The sequence below is a fragment of the Zonotrichia albicollis genome, chromosome 1 (genome assembly GCF_047830755.1).
Source record: "Zonotrichia albicollis isolate bZonAlb1 chromosome 1, bZonAlb1.hap1, whole genome shotgun sequence".
In the NCBI taxonomy this organism is placed as follows: Eukaryota; Metazoa; Chordata; class Aves; order Passeriformes; family Passerellidae; genus Zonotrichia; species Zonotrichia albicollis.
In genome coordinates this window covers 60,096,682-60,115,695 of record NC_133819.1, presented here as the reverse complement: position 1 = coordinate 60,115,695, position 19,014 = coordinate 60,096,682, and the positions used below count along the sequence as shown (strand labels likewise).

The window sequence follows — 19,014 nt, the reverse complement described above, 5'->3', positions numbered from 1 at the left end:
AACCTGGCCTTGAGCACTTCCAGGGATGGGCATCCAAGGCTTCTCTGGGCAACCTGTGCCAGTGCTTTACCACCCCCAGAGAGCAGAATTTCTTCCTGATATATAATCTAAACCTACCCTCTTTTAGCTTAAAGGCATTCACCATGTCCCAAAACGAAGTGCATTTGTAAAAAGTCAAGCTTCAGCTCTCTTTTAAACCTCCTCAAGGTAGTGGAAGGTGCCATAGAAGCTTCTCTATTCCCCAGGCTGAACAGCCCCAATTGTCCATCAGTCCTCATAGGAGAAGTGCTCCATCCCTCTGGTCACCTTCATGGCCCTCTTCAGGGCACACTCAAGAAGTTCTGTGTCTGTCTCATACTCAACTTTTACTTTTGAGTATTCTGATTGATTGTAGACTGTGATGAAATGGTTGAAACACTGACAGTGGTATGCCTTTGGTCCATGTATTTTTTGTCTACTTTTTAGTCATCATAGGAATGTTTTGCCTTTGATTATCTGCTTTATTTATAACTTCTTTTAACAAAGACAGCAATACCAACATCCAAACATCCTGTCCAGGCTTACTGAATCAAGCTCTATGGCCATTATATTATTAAAAAGATATGTAATTTGCAGTACATTACACATTTATCTCATTTGTATGCAATTAAAATAGTTTGTACAACTTCTTACATGTAGAAATGACATGTCTTTCTTAATGTAGAAAGACAAATCAGCTCTTAATTTTTCCAGTTATTTCACACTTCCCATATAAGTCAGCTAAGGGAGACAGACAATGACATCTTACAGACTTTTGGTTATCTTTATGCTTATTATTAATAAAACACAAAGAATCACTTACTTGGCAAATTTCATGAGGTTGTTTTACATTGCAGATTATAGAAATAGAAAAATTCAAGACTGGCCAAATAAAATTCCTCTCTAATATTTATAAAATTTTTCATTTAAGACAATTTTTTTCTCCTTTCTTCCTCAAGATTCAAACTTTTATCAGAATTTCTGAAAACAAAATTTAGCAACAAATTCACAATCTCTCCACATAGATAGTTGAAAATGTTTTCTCTGATTTCTATCTTTTATGAAAATCCTTTTGATCTTAACAGTATTCATAAGGTTCCCAGCCATTAAAAAAAAGTCTCTGTTCAAAAATTTGTATGTGTTTAATATAACAGGGAATCCATATTCACCCATGGAATTAATAGCAATTTGTATAAAGCACTCATAATTATGTTGGACAACACTAATTGTTTTGCAATGAAGCCATCTTCCAAAGTGTCTTGACACAAATTTTGTCAACACCATTCCAGTGTCTACTGAACTTTTCCAGCTCAAACACAGAATGACTGACTCATTAGTCATAGATTGCAACAATTTGATCATATCACAGTCACTAACTGGCAAAGCTGGAAAGAAAATTGGCAGCATTTAGTAAATCCCATCTGCCCTTACTCTTTTCTCTGGCAGTTTCTGTTTTCAAGGCAGTGCTGGGTCTCCATGATGCTACTTTGGCTTTATCACATGGTGTGCTGGTTTAGGATCCAAGCTTGCAGAAAACAGCAAAGATTTCAACCCCTCTGGCTCCAGTTTTCCATTGCTTTTGTATTCACTTCAGCATCCAGCTGGCCTGAATTTTCATCTCCCACAGTAAATACCACATAGACTACTCCTATTATTCAGGTCCATAGCTCTAATTTCTTTTTCCTAATTGTTCTGAGGAGGATTTTCATAACGAAGCAAGTTTTTTAAAAAGCCTACTGATTAAAGATTATAGAAAACATGCAAGGGCCAATGAACTTCTGCCAAAACACAGTCATGCTTCAGTAGATGGGTCTGGCCTGCTATGTAAAATCAAGCACAAAATTGTAACTGATTTTTTCAATTCACATGGATATCTCAAGTTCAAGGCTTCAGGACAGTTCCATAATACAGAAATTTCCATTTTGTGGCTGACACAGAGGAAGGAGTTGGACTCTCTGGAACCACAAATGAACTGGGAGATGATGGAACACATTTCCGAGGGTTAGTAAAATTTCATATCTTACAGAATAAGTGTGGGAAAATTGTTGAGAAAAGGTCAATGCTTCCCTTTACATTAAAAAGAAACACAAATTATTGTTGCTATTGTCATTTTTAAGAGTATCAAAAATGCCTAAGAAAAGCAAATGTAGACTTTATCTAGAGCTAAATCTATAGAAAGAAGATTCTGCAGCTTTTTCTCACTTCTGCAACCTTTCTTGACACCCATAAGTGGGGAAAGCATAAACCTTTTTAAGGAAGGCAAAGCTACAAGTTAAAACCCCTTATGTTTAATCATAGCAGGTTTCCCTTGGCTTTGGCACAGTTTCAAATGTAGAATATATCCAGCAGCAATTGGACCAAATTTGGACTACAGTGGAAGTAAAAGACGTAAATAAAATCCTTAGCACAGCCTCAGCAGGTGCCAGCTGTTTTTCTGCACAATGTGAGCCATACTCTGTGAGCAACAAAGAAGGCACCCTCTTGCTACCTCACAAGACATCTGTTTGCTTCAGTCTTCAGTAGGGGCTGGTGCCCAAGGCAGAGCACGAGAAAATTAGTAATTATGGAATAGATTGTCCACTGGGAAAATTAATCCTTTCAATCTTGCAGAATCCTTACATCTTTTTACTGGTCAGCTTGTTCCTGGAGGAACAAGAGCTGTATTCTTTCCATGTTTTAATGAAGTCCTTGTTTTTTAAACAAAAAGGCCTTAAAAAATTCATGCTGTTGCATGAATTTTAGCATCTAGTTTATCCAAATTAATGTTCATTTCCTTTAGTAGTAACCCAAGACCATCTGCTGCAATGAAGAATTTCTAGAAGTTGACAGATATCCAAAGGTAGTTTTCCTTCATTAATCTCTGTAGATCAACGGCTGCCCTCTGTGTCAGACTTGTGTATCTTCACTCTGGGTACATGGAGCACCTCCCCTCACAAATGTGCTGGTTTATGGCTAGGGGTCAGAGGCGTTACAGAAATGCTTAAGAAAACAAAACTACTTTCTCCATACAACACATTGCAATCAACTTTTCTGGAGAAGAGTTACATTCAACTACTGCAAAACTATCTTCACTTGGCAGAAAAAAAAGTCAATCAGGGTAAAAAGAAGGCAGTAACAATACTGAGTTCAGAAAGCAGAGGACAGTATGTCTTGAAATGATCCAGACTTCAAAGTGTCAATGTTCTACATACACAGAACTATATGTTTGAACAGTTGGCTGTAGCATGAAATGCTTTAATATGGAGAAAGAGCAAGCTGGAAGCAGTTACAAACAGCAATTTCTCTCTGAACAATGTGGCTATTCCCATATGCTTTTCCTAATGTACTGTTTAATAAATGACAGTTACAATGGATTTGGTCAGTACCCTTGGCATGAAAAAAAGACAGCATGAACACAGACAAAACTGATCTCTGAAATACATCAGGTTTTGCAGTTGCCACAAGGCCACTGGGTTTTTTCAGACAAAGTAAAGAGAATTTCAAACCGCCTTTATTTTTCTTGTCTGCCTAGAAAGGAGGTTCTCAAGGAACACGTGCCATTGCATCTCTCAAATTTCTACTATTGACCATATTAAAATAACAGATACAAGGCAGCAAAACTAAAACCAAATTATTGTTAATAGGAAGGCAACATGGTTTTCTCTGGACAAAATCATGCATCTAAGTGTAAGCTATGGTACCCCAAAGTCATTATGAGCTGCACATAGGTCTCTCTAGGTTTTCTTGTTGGAAGTTATCATATTAGTCACCATATTAATTATTAATTTTAATCATTGAAATAGCATTGCAAATTCAGAAAAGATCTAGTTCTCTGCTTTGGCAAATAGGCATATTTTTTTCTCAGTGTGTAAGCATAAATAGTCCTGTAAAAGTATGATGGAGCAGAGAATCCCAGGATCCAGAAAGATTTCATAGTATCATCATCATCATCATCATCATCATCATCACCACCAATGACAGAATAACTTCTGACTGTGTAAAAGAGCGCATTTTGTATAGTGACTTCTCTAAGCTTTTCAATCTCCAAATCATAAACTGCCTGTGCTACTGTGAGGCTTTGCCCTGCACCACAAACCCTTCAAACCTTCCTCCATAACTAGGTGAGACAAAGTTCAAGCAGTACAAAGTTCAAAATGCTTCAGGAATATCTTATGGGACCATCTGTTAGGGCTTATATTCGACCCTTCTGCCATTTCCATCTGACAAGAATTGCTGCTGGCACCATTGCTTCTCTGCTACAAAGGCACACGATAGGCACAGATTAATAATAAGGCAACATCCTGAAGTGAAAGTCTGGATCAGAAGATCCTGCAGTGAAAGTACTGTTCTCTCTGAGACAATTTTAGACACTATCCAGTAAGTAATCACTTCAGCTGTAGTAAAAGCTAGGAGGACCTTTTTTATTCTGTGTCCAGACAGGAAACTAAGACAGTGCTCTCCACTATAATGTTAAAATCTGAAGACAAGTCAGTAACAAAGTTTCACCTCCAGAGCAGGTACAGAAACTTCATTGCTCTGTGACAGTGTAGGTTTCATGCATTTAACATTCCCTGTAAAAACAGTTTGAAGAAGCCACAGCAGGGCTTTCCCTCACTCCTTCTTTTGGCAGTTGCCTTCAAACTGAGGATCTTGCCTTTGGCCTATGCCTGTGTTATGTTGCAGCTGGCTAGTCCATGTCCAGCCAGCCATGAGTCCTGCTGACTCAGACCCAGGGCTTTACCCAAAAACTTTTATTCCTGGCTTGACTTTCTGGCCTCCTCATCACTGTGGACTTGTGCAATGATACAGACTCTTGGCTGAACTTGGGTGCCATCAACAAACTACTCTGATAATTTTGCTTTCTTTCTGTGGAACCGTGTCCTTGCTGGTGAGATCATTTCTTCAGAGGTTTGGCTTCCAGCTCCCTGACCACTGCAGAGCAGCCTGCCTTTGGTGTTCTCTGACAGTCTACACCTGCTATCAAGAAAATGAAAACTACAGTAAGAGCTTGCCAAGTATATATTTAGAGCATACATATATTCATGATACAGCTTCAAAATGAAGAAAAACTATGAATGAAAAATATATTCATGTAACAGAGTGTCAAAACTTTCTTGTATCTAGAGAAACATGCAATGTGTAATCAGATTAATAAGAAGACACAAAGAGTTTTTTAATTGCAGTAATTAGTAGTCTTCAAGGATAAAATTCAGCCAACTAATTCTTTGTAAGGTGGCATGGCTGTAAAACTTTATATAATGAGAAATACACATAAGAATTTATTAATGATTTATATCACAACTAATCCAGACCCAAGTCTCTTCCAGCAGAATGATTTCCAGTTAAAGAAGAACAGATGTATTTGTTTCTGAGTTAAAATGAGGAGAAAGCAGTATAGACAATGACAGTACAACTGAGCGAGATTTTACTGCATTTTATGAATTTTGGGCTCTAAGGGAAGAAATATGTGTTTGCTTTCTTGATCTTACAGCATACTCTCTTTTGTTTATTCAAGCCTTGACCCTACAGGGCTGAGATTAGCTTTTAAGAGCTAAATAAAGCACCAGTTTAAGCAAGGACCTATTGTCAGTTTCAAGTTTAAAATTTCCATTTATATTGCAGGTAGAAACCCTTCATAATGTTTAATGATTACCCAAAACTAGAATGCTACTTTCTGTGACATGCATATAGCAGGAATAACACAGAATAAGAACAATAAGTCTCAGCTTAGCTCACATAGTCACTGATATTTTAGGACTCTGGCTCATTTAGGACAGTCTTCTAGGTCTGACATTTTTTTTAAATTTGAGGCAAGCCTATCAGATAGAATAGGATAGTTTAAAATTACTAACTCCAGGTAACAAATTAGGTTCTTGAGTTAGACAGAGGGGAAATTCTCCTCCATACTCTTCTGTATTGCAAAAATCAAAATATATGTAAACAGGACATCAAAAAAACTCAATTGGTCCTATGTACTATATTGGTCTGGCTAGTCATATAGTTAATACGACAGCTTTTCATTTTCTGTCCTGAGACACGTGCCCATGCTCAGGTCTGTTTTGGTTTGAGAAGTATTTCTTGAAATCAGAGACTTTTTATACTGAGAGTTTATCTAGTGCATTAGTAGAAGGGCAATAACTCAGGAGCAAATGCCACCACAGTCACGACAATAACAGGTTTGCTTGAGTTAATGCAGAGGTACAGTCTGCCTCTGTCCCAAACAGCTGAAGCTTGTGACTAAAGTCACTGTGACGGGATCCTTCTGATACTGAGCGCAAACAGCTGCAGAGAAGGACAGACCACAGAGTTTGTGGTCAGTGTAGTCTGCCTGACCATGAGTCCCTGAAAGGTCAGAGAGCAAGAAGGCACATAAATTTCAAAAATCTTTCATGTCTACTCTCTTGGAAAGGGAGGAAAAGAGCATTGTTTAAAGAGCCTCATGATCAGCAGAACCATGAGGAAAGATGAGAAATCATAAGGTTACAGTAACATATTCCTGTGTTCTGCTCCAAGATTATTTTCCCAAAGGCATTCTACAGAATTTCAAAACAAAACAAAATGAGAAACAGAAGTGGAAATTAAAAGGGAGGAGAAAGAGGCAAATGGAGAAATAAAAATGGAGAAGGGGGAAAAGGAGAGGGAAAAAAGGGGAAAAGGGAAAAAGGAAAAAGCAAAAAATGAAAAATGAAAAGGGTATATCCTTTGACCTATCTTTAGACAAGCATATAAAGTGGAAAAGGGTAATTTGATTCCATATGGTTGTTGGGTATAACAGCGTATCAGGTCTCTGATTATTCTAACAAGGCTCACAAACAGCAAGGGATTAAGACAGCCAAGCACAATCCAGGTCTTTTAGAATTAACTATATTCGCTTTTTTCACCTTTGACTGCCCTTTTCTGTGATCACATCACTGAGAATGAGGCTCAGAAACAAATTAATTATGCAAAACCCAATTTTAAGTTCCCTTTTTAAAAATCTCAGGTAAAACTAGTTTGCAAGAGCCTTGCAAAAGTCATCTAATCCAATGTGCTGCTTAATGCAGGGCTATCCTGAAGAATAATGTTGTCAAGAATTCTATCTAGTCAAGTTTAGAACGTTTGTAAGAATGGAGATTCCACAAACCCTCTCACCAACTTCTTCCAGGACTTAACTGCTGCCGTGGTGAAGATTTTTTTCCCCTATTTGCTCAATCAAAATTTCCTTTGTTGCATCTTTTGGCTGCTACTTATTCTTTTGCTCTGTTTTATTCTCTAAAAAGAATCTGCCTCTGTTGTTTCTACCACCATTCAAACAGAGATGATGAGGACCATGTCATCACCTTGCCCAAGAGTGGAAACTTCTTGAGGTACAAGGTAGCTGAAGTTGTTAAGAAAGGCACCTAGGATCTACAAGTCAACAATAATAGAATATTGAATAGGAGCAGCTGACAAAATGGTGATATACCAATGAAGTGAGAGAGAGCCTGTCAGAAATAAGTGCTGTACACTGCAGGCTATTCTAGATGCTTAACAAAAAAGCTTCATCTTCAGATGAATAATTCCTGAAGTTTCTAAACTTCTAATCAAGACAGGCTCAGTTTGGGACACCCACAGATAATGTGAATATGACCCTCAAACTTTAGGCTTTCCCTACACCTTATGAGAGGTATTTTAAGTAAACTGGCCATTGAGAACTCTTTGTTTCATGTCCATTACAGAGGTGGAGAACCATCTGAAGCCTGTCAAACTGATCCACTTCCACTTCAGGACAGATAAAGGTGTTATGACCAAGTTCCTCTCTGATCCTTGTGCAGATGCAAGAGGATGAGGAGACAAGTGCTGAGTGTCTCCCTGCCTCTTCTGATTTCAAAATGCAAAGTTTGCTCCTTCTACATACTGTGAATCAAAAATGGAAAGGCTAAAAAGTTGGAGGCACACAGTTGTCACAGCCTCCTCAGTGAGGAAATTAACACCACCTGTCAACCATTTTGATGATGGTGTCATTCTAACAGACTGTTCCACATGAATTTTCCTTCATGATTTCAGTCTGCATTGCTTGTGTTACACTGATGTAGGTTTAGAAATTCATCCATGAAGAAAACACAGCAGAGCTAAGTATTCAGACACAGGAAAACCTTTTGTTCATATCAGATAAACATATCACACACAGATAACAGGGATAGTTAATATTTCCAAAATACTTCAGTGTATGGCTACGGTACTGTAATTACACACAGAACAGAGAACAAGACAAGGTATTCATGTAGATAGTCTTGCTTTCCCCATAGTTGTTTCAGGCATTTGTACCAGATCATGTATTTACTATTGTTTGGTGGACTGTATAGGAGCTAAATGAGACAGCAGCTTCTTTTGACTGCTCTTAATGGAAATTCTGCAACGTGTCTGGAAACAATATGTCTTGAAATAGGACACTTAAAATATGAGTAGCTTCAGTGTGTCAGAGGGCTTGTAAGCAAGCATTCATTTAACACTCATACTATAAATACTTGGGAGTCTGTGTTAACTCCTAGTTGGAGCAGCAGTTTAACCTCACTTCCTTTTTTTTTTAATGAAAACTTCTTTGTTGAACAAATCAAAGCTCATGTGGGCAAAGCGGTAACAGAGTTGGCACAATTCCATCCTGTCTTTTGGAATTCTGCAAGAGAATGATAAAAAGAAGCTACAATACTCAGGTCACCAGTGGTTTGTTTATTTTTCCACTGAGAAAGCATTCTTGAAATTTTATGAATGTTTACACTTGCACTAAACACCACCCCCACTCCCCAACTCATCATATCTCTGGACCAGGATATTGCCATGTGGTACTAATTTCTCCGATCTGCATCTCTTGATATATTTAATTTTCACTTTAAGTGCATCAGGAAAAAAAAAAGCATACACCCCCCAAACCCCCTGAAAACCCAACATACAAAAAAACCAAACAAAAATAGATGTAGAATCAAAGCCTTGATTATAATATAAGGACACCTTAAGCAGTACTTTGAGTTCAGTCAAGTATTGTTTGGTAAAAACAAACGGAGCTATACACTAATATGACATTATAGAACTGAAAAGTAAAACTCTTTTAGGTAAGTATTTTTATATTAATACTATTTCACTACAATAACTAATAGGTTATTTTGATCAAGAGCCAGATCTTTTCAGCTGAGACAACTTTCAAAACTAGTCTGTGTTTTATACCTTTCCTGTAATTGCATGTAAAAGAAACTAAAGACAGAAACTAAAAAAAATCAAACCATGTGGGTTAAACCACATTTATAGCTAGCCTGAACAGGATGAAATGTTTGCTTGTTTTTTGCTGTGGAAAGCATGAGAGGGTTCAAGTAATGTATACCCACACCCACAAGCACCACAAAGTGGCAGCACAACTGTGGAGCATTCATTACAGATGAGTGGTTCCGCCTTACCAAGTCAAGAGCTGTGCTGGTTTGGCAGAGTGTTGAAACAGATGGAACTGGAACAGCCTTTGGAAAGTTGAAGACTAAGAAAAGCTAAGACCTTGGCCCTCTGAGAATAAAAAAGCATCACATTCACACAAGTGACGCAGTGTATTAAGTTGGTCCATAGCTAATCAAAGCAGAATGGCAGAAGTAAAAATCCTTACTGTGGGGAGACACTGCTCCCTCACACCTCCCTCTGTGAGGTAGCCAAAGCACTGGCAAGAAGGATTCCTGATCAACGGATATTTTGGTGTTAAGAATTCCAAAAATTACAGGATTCCTAGAAAAGCCTTAGCTTTTGCATTATTTTCCCCATAGTTTGCTTTGTAGACCACTATGTACACATTAATGCCTAATAATTACTCAAGCTACCAGCACATTTGTTTTAATTATTCACAACTTTTTTACACCTGAAGGTTTACTTTCTCATGCAACATAACAGTGCTGAGACAGACATCTTCTGTGGGACAGAAAGAAACACAGGGACAAGCAGCAACAACTCTAAATTCATATATTTCTAGAAATGTTGTACCTGCAGCCCGTGCTTGATAGCTGTTAGCAATCAAATTAAGACATCAAACATACAATGATACAGCGTATATGCATAATGGTGGGGAAAAAAGATACATAGATACAAGATATGATCTTGATACATACTGTCATCTGGTCCCATTTCTTTGGTATGGTCAAAGAGGAGAAAAGAATAAATTTAGAAAAGCTATACAGTTCTTTTCCAGTCCCAAACAGATCCACTCTTTCTAGTTGCCTGGTTTTTCCCATGGGATGGCTCACAGCTCAAGCGTTGTGGTTCGAATTTATTTTATTGATTCCTTGTTAAGTGGTTCATTCTGCTTTACTCCCATGTTCTCCCTCTATTGGTTTACCCCCGGTTTTACCCTCCCTCAAAGCTGTCCCTCATGCCATTCCCCGCCGCTTGTTCCATCTCTTTCCCTGCCTGTCAAGGCAACCCAGCCCCTTTTGTTCCCTAACCTTCCCTGCCACTTAAACCTGCAACATCCCTTTGGAATTCCCCTACTACCCGAAGCCCCATTGGCCCATGTGACCCATCCTCCCCGCCCTCCTACCCCAACTGGCCCCAGACACTCGACATAACTCCCTCATTCCACCCCTGAGGATTCCCTATTGGTTAGCTGTTTGTATCCACCTCCTGACTTGCATCTGAACTCAGCCCCTTGCACAGGCGTGCCCAAGGCTTTTTGTTTCTGATCGCTTTACATGGAATGAGTCCTTTCTTGTGGAACCTCAAGATGGAGAGCCTTCTCCTTTCTCCTCTGTCTGGTTCTTTGGCTTGTGTCTGGCATCTTAGAGCAAGTGTTTCTAAAGGTTCTGTCTCTGGTAAATCCCCACACCGAGGCAGTTCCCCACTCCTGGCATTGAGCCGGAGTTCCAAGAGCCAGCCCGGGCTCCAAGAGCCACGGTACTCAAGTTGTAACATTTTTGAAGGGATTGCTCTTGATTTCAGGACTGGGTTCTACCTGAGATGCTCAGGGTTCAGTCTATCACATCATCCATGTTGTGAATGAAGATGTTAAGGAGTGTTGGACTCAGAATGCACCACAGAGTAGTACACTGATGGAGAGGACACTGGCACTCAGTAACTGCACTTCATACCACTGGTTACACCCCTTCAAGCACGTGTAGGTCAGGCTGTTGTCAACTGCTCGCTCATCTCGTCCTTATTTCAAGAGTTTATTTCCATGGAAGTTACAGGAGACAGTGCTGAAAGTCTTACTCAAGACCACAAATATCAGCTGTCTTTTCCTCACACACTGAGCTGGTCATTTAATTACTTAAGGCTATGAGATTTTTGGGCAAGATCTGCCCCTTCCCACTTTTGTGCTGACTATTCCTAATCACCTTGTTCTTACTAAAATGTCCTCCACAATTATGTGCTCCCACCCCTTCCCAGGAACCGAGGTCAGCTGCTCAGCCTGCAGATCCCCAGGTCCTGCTCTTTGCTCTTGAAAACAGGAGTTACACTGGATTTCTTTCCATTCACAGGATCTTCTGATCAACACAATCTTTCAAAGATTGTATTTCAAAGTTCTATCTCAGTGGTATCAGCCAGTTTGATGAGCCCTCATGGATGTGTCTCATGAAGCGCTGTAAACTTTTTTTTTTTTCTTCTGGTATACCTGTAAAAGCCTTTGTTGTTGCTTTTCTCTTCCCTTGATAAATTTAATCCCAACTGGGTTTTGACTTTCCTGAGCTCATCCCCGTGCTCTCAGACAGTGTCTCTATAATTTTCCCATGCTACCTGACCCTGTTTGCAACTTCATATGTTTCATTTTGCTGTTTGAGTGTACTTACATTAAATATCACCAGAGATGAATCAGAGCTTGGATGTCACACAGGTTTATGTTCTGAAACTGTTTTTCAGCAAACTCCAGTTACAGGCTATTCAAAATATCCCCTGCTTATAGGAAATTTTGAAGCATGTCTTAGAGCACTATTCTTTTCTCTCAAGAGTCGTCAACTTACTCTTTAGCAGGCAGCACAGAATTTAAAATTATTTCTAGGTGGGTTCTGTTCTCCTTGAATTAGGTTATGTTTGTCACTTGTAAGAAGGGCAGTGATTATAAAATGCAATGAGTAATGATAGATGTTATAATGCCATCTTGGTCACCAACCACCAAAAAAGTACAGAGAAAGCCAAAAGCTATATTCAGCTTTCCAAAACAGCAGAGCCAGACATCATGACTTTGTCTGGAACTCTCATTTCACAGTTCAGAGGAAGATATGTCACAAATAGGACTGGAAGTTAATGCTACCTGAGCAGTTCTAAGTTACTGCAGTAACTCTTCACAGCAACAAGTGGATTCAGAAGCAGCAGAGGAGGTAGACCCAATGTTATAAGATCCAAGAGGTTCTCAAATATGGAATGAACTGGCTAAAGCACTTACTTGTTAATATTTTGTCTTCTGTACTAAAGGTGAAGCGAAAGACCATGACTGATGGGGCAGTTCATATTCAAATCTCATTGCTGAATCACCATTACCAGATTTAGGCTTCCAGCAATTGAATGTTTGGAATGAAACACATTTGAGTGGCTGCAGAAAATCCTGGTTCTTCTCAGAACCCTTCAGGAAAAATTGGTACAGTCTCCAGTTCTCCTCATACTGGGCTGTAAGGCAGCTACAAATTATTTAAAACACTCCAATTTTTTTTCAGGATACATTCTTCAGTTGCTTTTTCCAAGGTTTTCTGACCAGTATCCTGAATAATACATCTGTCATTTCATGCTGCTCATATGCAAATACATTAAAACTGAGGTTTTTTAATTTTACTCATTCTTTGGGAGAATTCTACCTGTATTTGACTCTCTGCAACATTTGTGAATTTTTAGGTTTGGGAGCAGGAGCTGCTAGAGATGGGAAGGTTTCATGAAGAGAATTAACCACAGTCTAAATTGCTGTTTGATTTTGTTGTTTTATGAACCTGCTGTAATCGTGTGCGTTGGCCAAATGGCAAAAGATTGTTTGAGGACTTAAAATTAATGATGATAAATAGACATACTCTCTTAAATAGTTACCATTAATGACAGCCTAAATAAAGCAATCAGAATTCACTGAACTGTAAAATTTACTGTCTTTCTAGACAAGGCACTCTTGCATAAATTGGCAAAGGTACTGCATGAATTTGGTTAAATGTGAGACACCACTACAAGAAAAACCTGATCCATAGCTAACACAGCAAAGGCAAGGGGAAGAAACCACAACCAAAGGGGCAGACATCCTCCAAAACAAGCATTTGATCTCATAATTAACATGTTCTTTGGAGTAAGAAATATGTTCTTTGGAACCCTTTGAATATACCAAACATAAGTAATACAGTCAAATCTTTCCTCCTGATGCTCATTTATTGAAATGATCCTTCAAATCTAAACGCAAGTGGCAAATGCAAACACAAATGTGATTTTGAGTTCAATTCAAGATCATGGAAACAACTGCTTACTCCAGACTTCTAGTGTGCCCGAGGACGCCTTCAGAGAGGAAATGAAGACTGTCATTATAACACTATATCCACCCCAGCTGGTTTCCTCTTCTGAGGCCTCAAAAAAAAAGTCTAAAAAATGTCTTCTGTTGCCTGGTAGAGTTGCTTAGGAAGCATGTGGTTTATAGTCCAAGAGAATTAACGTGTAGAGGGCATTGCATAGAAAAAGAATCCATTTAGAAAAGTGACAGAATGGAACAAATTTTCTAAATCAGGTTTGTTCTACTGGTGTTATTAGTCTCTTCAGCTACTGAAAGAGATGACCCCATCTGAAACAAAGTGATTTTCTATTGTAAATTACTGTGTTTTGCATGGAAAGGCTTTTTATCAACTATGAAATCAGGCTCAGCTCCACATTGAAAACATGCACAACAGCTGGTAACAGCTTGAGGACGTGCCTGAAGAATCACAGTGGCTCATTCAATTTAGACTTAATTGCAGTTTGATGATGTCCAAATGCTCATTCTGGTACAAGAGGATTGCAGTGCCATCTGAGTTCTCTTTAAGGAGGACTGTGCTTTATTATCACTGTAATTGTGTCCTGTCTTTGGAAAGAATGGACTGAGCCATCCCCATGACACATGTGATTGCCCACATTTGACACTCAGAGCACGTACAGTAATTATTTGGCAGAAACAAGATTTTGGATGCATAGACAAGTTTGTTTACACTCATAATGTCAGTTTGCTGTGAAGAGAAGTTCCGGTTCTCTGCTTGTAAGAATCACACCAGCTGATCATCAGCCAATGAAAGTCAGTAATTCACAATTCCTCCATTAAACTCAGCAGGTCAGGAGTGCAAAGTTTATGCCAACAGCCTAATGACAGCCTTTCTGTGTACAGAGGGCCAATGAAAGAGACAAATATTTACTTTATGTAAACTATAGCTAAGCATGTTACTTAGGCCAAGAAAGAGCTGTTCAGCTTGGCTAATAATAAAACCCAGATGTCAATGAGAAATTTGTAAAGCTTCTTTTAGTGCTCATAAACATAACATAAACTGCAGAGCCACACACATTTAAACATTTTAAAAACATTTTTTTAAAATGCAGGCACTGATTTGACTGTAAAGAACTGAAAAACACTGATAAATATCTAGACAGCCTAGAAAAATAAATGTCACTTCCGCAAGAAGCTAGAGCAAGTCATAGGTAGGAGTCTATCACTCAAACTTCAGCAAGGCTAGCACTGAGATTTTCTAACTTTATGTCTGTCCACAGTTTGGGTGCCAGCAAGTTTAAGGCTTTGCTCTGAGTACCTTCAGTTCACTAACTTATTTTGTTGTTGAAGAAGCAGAACATGTTAAAAGCAGCCAGGGTAATTAGTGTAAATCAAGATACATTATCAGGCATCATTAAGGGCCAAGTAGATGCACTGCAAGGCAGTACCAGATGAATAAGACAGACCACACTTTTATGAACAGATAGATACATGCTTAATTGTCAATTTAACAGAAGAGAAGTGATTAAGTAATTAATTAAGATACGAACATATCTGCAGTCCTCCTGCACAGACCCAAGAAGAATAGGGCACTGTATTTGCAAAATTTTTGTGAACACAAGAGAAAAACTGCAAAAGGTCCCCATGGTTCAAATAACACAACATATGGATGAAGAGGAAGAAAGCATTTTATTCTTTACCTATTTGCACATGTGCAGTGCTAGCTGCAATGAAATGGACTGAAAACTTTCAGCAGAGATAGTAAAATTCATCATTCTAACTCAGAGAAACTGTTGAGATGTCAGAACTCCTGTTCAGTTTCACCCTGAAGCAAGGTGACATTATTTCTTTGAAGTTCTGTTGAAATAATAATCAAATCACATCAATTTGCAGACCGTGCAACTGAATTTTAAAGTTTTGAACTAAATATTTCAAAATTTTAAATATTTGGTTTACAACTAGTAGTTCATTACTTCAAATGTAAGTTTTTAGATACTTTCTTTTTTTTATTTGCTATTTTATTTTACCATGAAAGCAGTAGCCAGAAATTCCAGGACTTGGAAATGAAAGCAACACTTCTACTAAAAGACCCAACATCTCATAAGTTTACTAAAAAGTTAAAATAGAGCCCAGAAGTTCTCAAACAATTTCAGAGGCTGTCATCTGAATGACAACTTCCCATCATTCTTTCCCCCCTCCCTCCTTTTTCTATGTAGGAAATAATCATAAGTACACAATTTCCTCAAGAGAAACAAGACTTGGTCAAAACATTATTCCTGATAGGAAATCTTTTTTAAAAATTAAAATTTTCTAGTCTTTCTAGTATCACTCACAAAGTCATAAAAGAGCTTAAGCCCTCTGCTGGACATCTGCTGAGGCTTTTGCTTTGTTCAGCACCCTCAACCCTAGTCCACAATGCAGTGCTCCCCTGGGGAAGACAAGAAGACAAAGATGGTGAAGGCAAAGATGGCAAATATTTCTAAAATCTGAGGGTCACTACATTGTTTTCAGGTTTGTAAAAAATAAGTTACCCCTTCCCCATCCCTCAGTGAATAGTTCAATCGCTGAATAATTGTCTTGCCATTATTTAACCAACTGAAGAACATCTGAAGGTATTTTTTCCTTTTTGCATGTAGCCAGCACAATGGTACAACAGAAGGCACCTGTGCTGTTGCTCTAAACTGCACTTACTCATTCACAGTTTCTCGTTCATTCAAATGAATTTAGAGATACCCATCTGTGCTATGGGTAGATGGAGTAGAGTGAGGCTCAGAAAAGCAGTACAGCATTATTCACAGGGCTGGAGAATCCTGGAAAGCAGTAACCTAGAAGGAGACAGTGATCAAAAGGACACTGGAGAAAGCATACATTTAGCAGCAAAAGGCTGAATACCAGAGAGCCAATTCATCGCTCTGTGTCTCCAAGCATTTTCATCTTAAATACACAGTTTATTTCTGTGCACTTTACTGCTGAAAGGAACTGTGAGAAAGGAAAATGAGGTTATTTCTCCAGAAGCTAGACTGAAAGATTTAAAGTATGAAATTCTTCTCTTCAGTTACAGGTAGGATTTCTATTAGTCATGTATTTGCAGCACCAGAAGGAAAGGAATATTGTTCCTGTCTCTAGAATTCAACACCTGATTTCAGAAGATGAAATAATTTAAATCAAGCATTAGGAAAAGGTGCTGTGTAATGAAAAGCATGAGATCTCCATGATATCAAGCACTTTAAAATCAGATGTGAAAATATTTAGTAAACATTTGGGAACAGAAACTTCTGTATTAACAGACAAATGAGTAGGGAATATAAGGCCAAGACAATCATGATGAAACATATTCCCAGAGCAGTGTCTAAGTCTCCAGTGATCTTAGGACACTTCCATAACCTCACTTGATCTTCATTCAGGGTAAGGTTAGGAGTCCTTCCAGCAGCAGTAAAATTCTGCACTGGAAGAAACTGTGCAGAAACAATAGTGATTATCTTTCCTACTTCTGACATCTGATCTGACGTTCACAGGTAGGAGATTAAAAAAAAAAAATAAATCTTCAGGTAATGGAAAGCATAGATCCACCAAAAAGAAGTTGTGTGTCAAATAAATATTTGCAGGTTTTGTCCCTTTACTTGCTGCTCTAATGATCCTCTGATTATTTACTTATGTGTGCCAAAATTTGGTTCTCTCCTGTCCAGACCTCTCATGCACTGTAATTCATCAGCTCAAGAAAAACATTTTTACCTGATGCAACAGATCTGCCTCCAGTGGATAAACAATATAACAGTCACCATTTAAATATACAGTTCTTAATTCTAAGAGCTGGTTTCTGTTTGTTTCCTTAATTAATTACATGTACATCATTACATATTTCTCATCTGTACCTATAGCAATTTTTAGTGCTAACCAATCTGTGACTTTTTCTCCTACTGAAATAATTACCTGGGGCTTTGTCTTTTAGATACCAAAGTGTCAGTGATCTATGACAGTGTCAATTGAAAGGGAAAAACCATTGAGTAACATTAAAGTCTTCATGTCTGGTATCTACTTCCCATCAATACTTTCTAATGCTCCTATCACACAGTTATCTAGAAGTCATTTACATAACAAATGCCAACAAGTTTTGCAAGAGAGTTCAAAAAGCTTTTTGGTGTAAATATCACCATTCCTAATGGCAAAGTAATATGTGAAAGTTTTTTCTCAAAATTACATGTAAACTTTTAAATCAGTGTTCTCTCTCACTAGTTAAATGTAAGGCTGTGCCTTCCAGAGATGCTGAGGAATTTGGCTGTGTTACAAGAACGTATGATCTGAAATTACAAAAAGACTTTTCACTGAAAGTCCATGAAGACTGGACTGGTAAAATGAAACATTTAACTCAAGAGATTAGAAAATCTCAATTTGTTCAGACTTTTACCAGGAGAAATTTCTATGCACTGGAAGGAGCATCACATCTATGTCTGCACTCACACCATGCCTGGCACATTCCTGATGTGCCCACAGTGACACATCTATCTATCCTAATTGTAAAAACATGCAGTATTCTGAATTCCTTACAGTACTTTCTGTTAATGATTACACTCTGAAGATATGTTGTGAAAGCTGTCATGATAGGCTGCCTTAGAGCCGGAGAACCAATGTATTTATTTACCCTCATCCAGAATGAATGGGAATTTAAGCTCCGAACTCACAGCAGCTTTCCTATATGAAATGATAAAGCAGTAAGCAGCAGATAAAACGAAGATCTGAAATGGTAGAGTCTCTTTCCATATTAGGAAAGCAAATCTTAAAATCCACACTTACTCTCAAATGATAAACCTGATTTGGAGAAGCCTTACCTTCTATGATCTGAGCTGCTGCACCGGCATGGATTGACAAGCCAAAGAGCAGTAGCGACAAGTCCCAGGTCCACCAGGCATGCCTGGAGCAGGTGTGCCAAAAAAAAGGGGGGTGGGGGAAGAATGAGACCAAAGAGTGTAACACAGAAACACATGGGGGGAAAAAAAGAAAACGTAAAATTTAGAAGCAAGAGTTCTTACCATGAGAGCATTTTCTGAAAGTCAGTGGAAAGAACTTAAGTGAGAAGAAAGTGCAGTGCACATGAGTTTTATGCTTATGAAAATAAGAAGTTAATAAAAACTGGAGCCTGCTGTTTCGCCTCCAACGTTCAGACACAAGTGGAACAAAGGCAGCACTCAGGCTCTCTGTGTGACTCACTGCAATTCACTGCTCCAGCTCTGAAATCTGACTCCGTGTAGACTTTCCTGTCAGACCACTGCCGAAAACTTCCTACTGTATTTATGGATGGACACCCCTTACTGCTGTACACCATCCCAGCCCTGACATTACCCAGCCCTGTCTTTAACTGCTGTGTACCCTGACAGGCAGCAGCACAGCGTCTCCAGCTTCCCCTCCCGCCTGCTCACAACCTCCACTTACTGAATAAAATACGACCTCCAACATCCTTCCATCCAGCGTTACACAGGCAGTGATACAAATTCCTACAGGGAATGGACATTTCTCCTGCCATTTTAGCCAAATTTATCAGAAGAAAGTTTGAAGGTATGAGCAGGACAGAGCAGCAATTAAATGGCAAGCAGCGCCTGGGATTCACACCTGCACTGTCTTACAGATTT

The 19,014-nt window shown here is 38.7% G+C and overlaps 1 protein-coding gene across 7 annotated transcripts in view; it reads right to left on the bottom strand.

Annotated features, from left to right (window-relative positions):
* The window catches only part of COL15A1 (collagen type XV alpha 1 chain), a 120,073-nt gene extending 101,345 nt beyond the window's left edge, over nucleotides 1-18,728 (bottom strand). For 3 of the 7 annotated variants that reach the window (XM_074542227.1, XM_074542220.1, XM_074542236.1), the window contains exons 1-2: nucleotides 18,418-18,726; nucleotides 18,217-18,299 (exon numbers count right to left, since the gene is read on the bottom strand). In XM_074542227.1, coding sequence (XP_074398328.1) covers nucleotides 18,217-18,299; nucleotides 18,418-18,428 — 94 coding nt within the window. In that variant the 5' untranslated portion in view covers nucleotides 18,429-18,726. Of the gene's footprint in view, nucleotides 1-18,216; nucleotides 18,300-18,417 lie in introns of all 7 variants that reach the window. The other 4 variants (XM_026790202.2, XM_074542216.1, XM_074542218.1 and 1 more) reach the window with 3 other exon arrangements.
* Nucleotides 18,729-19,014: the final 286 nt, after the last annotated feature.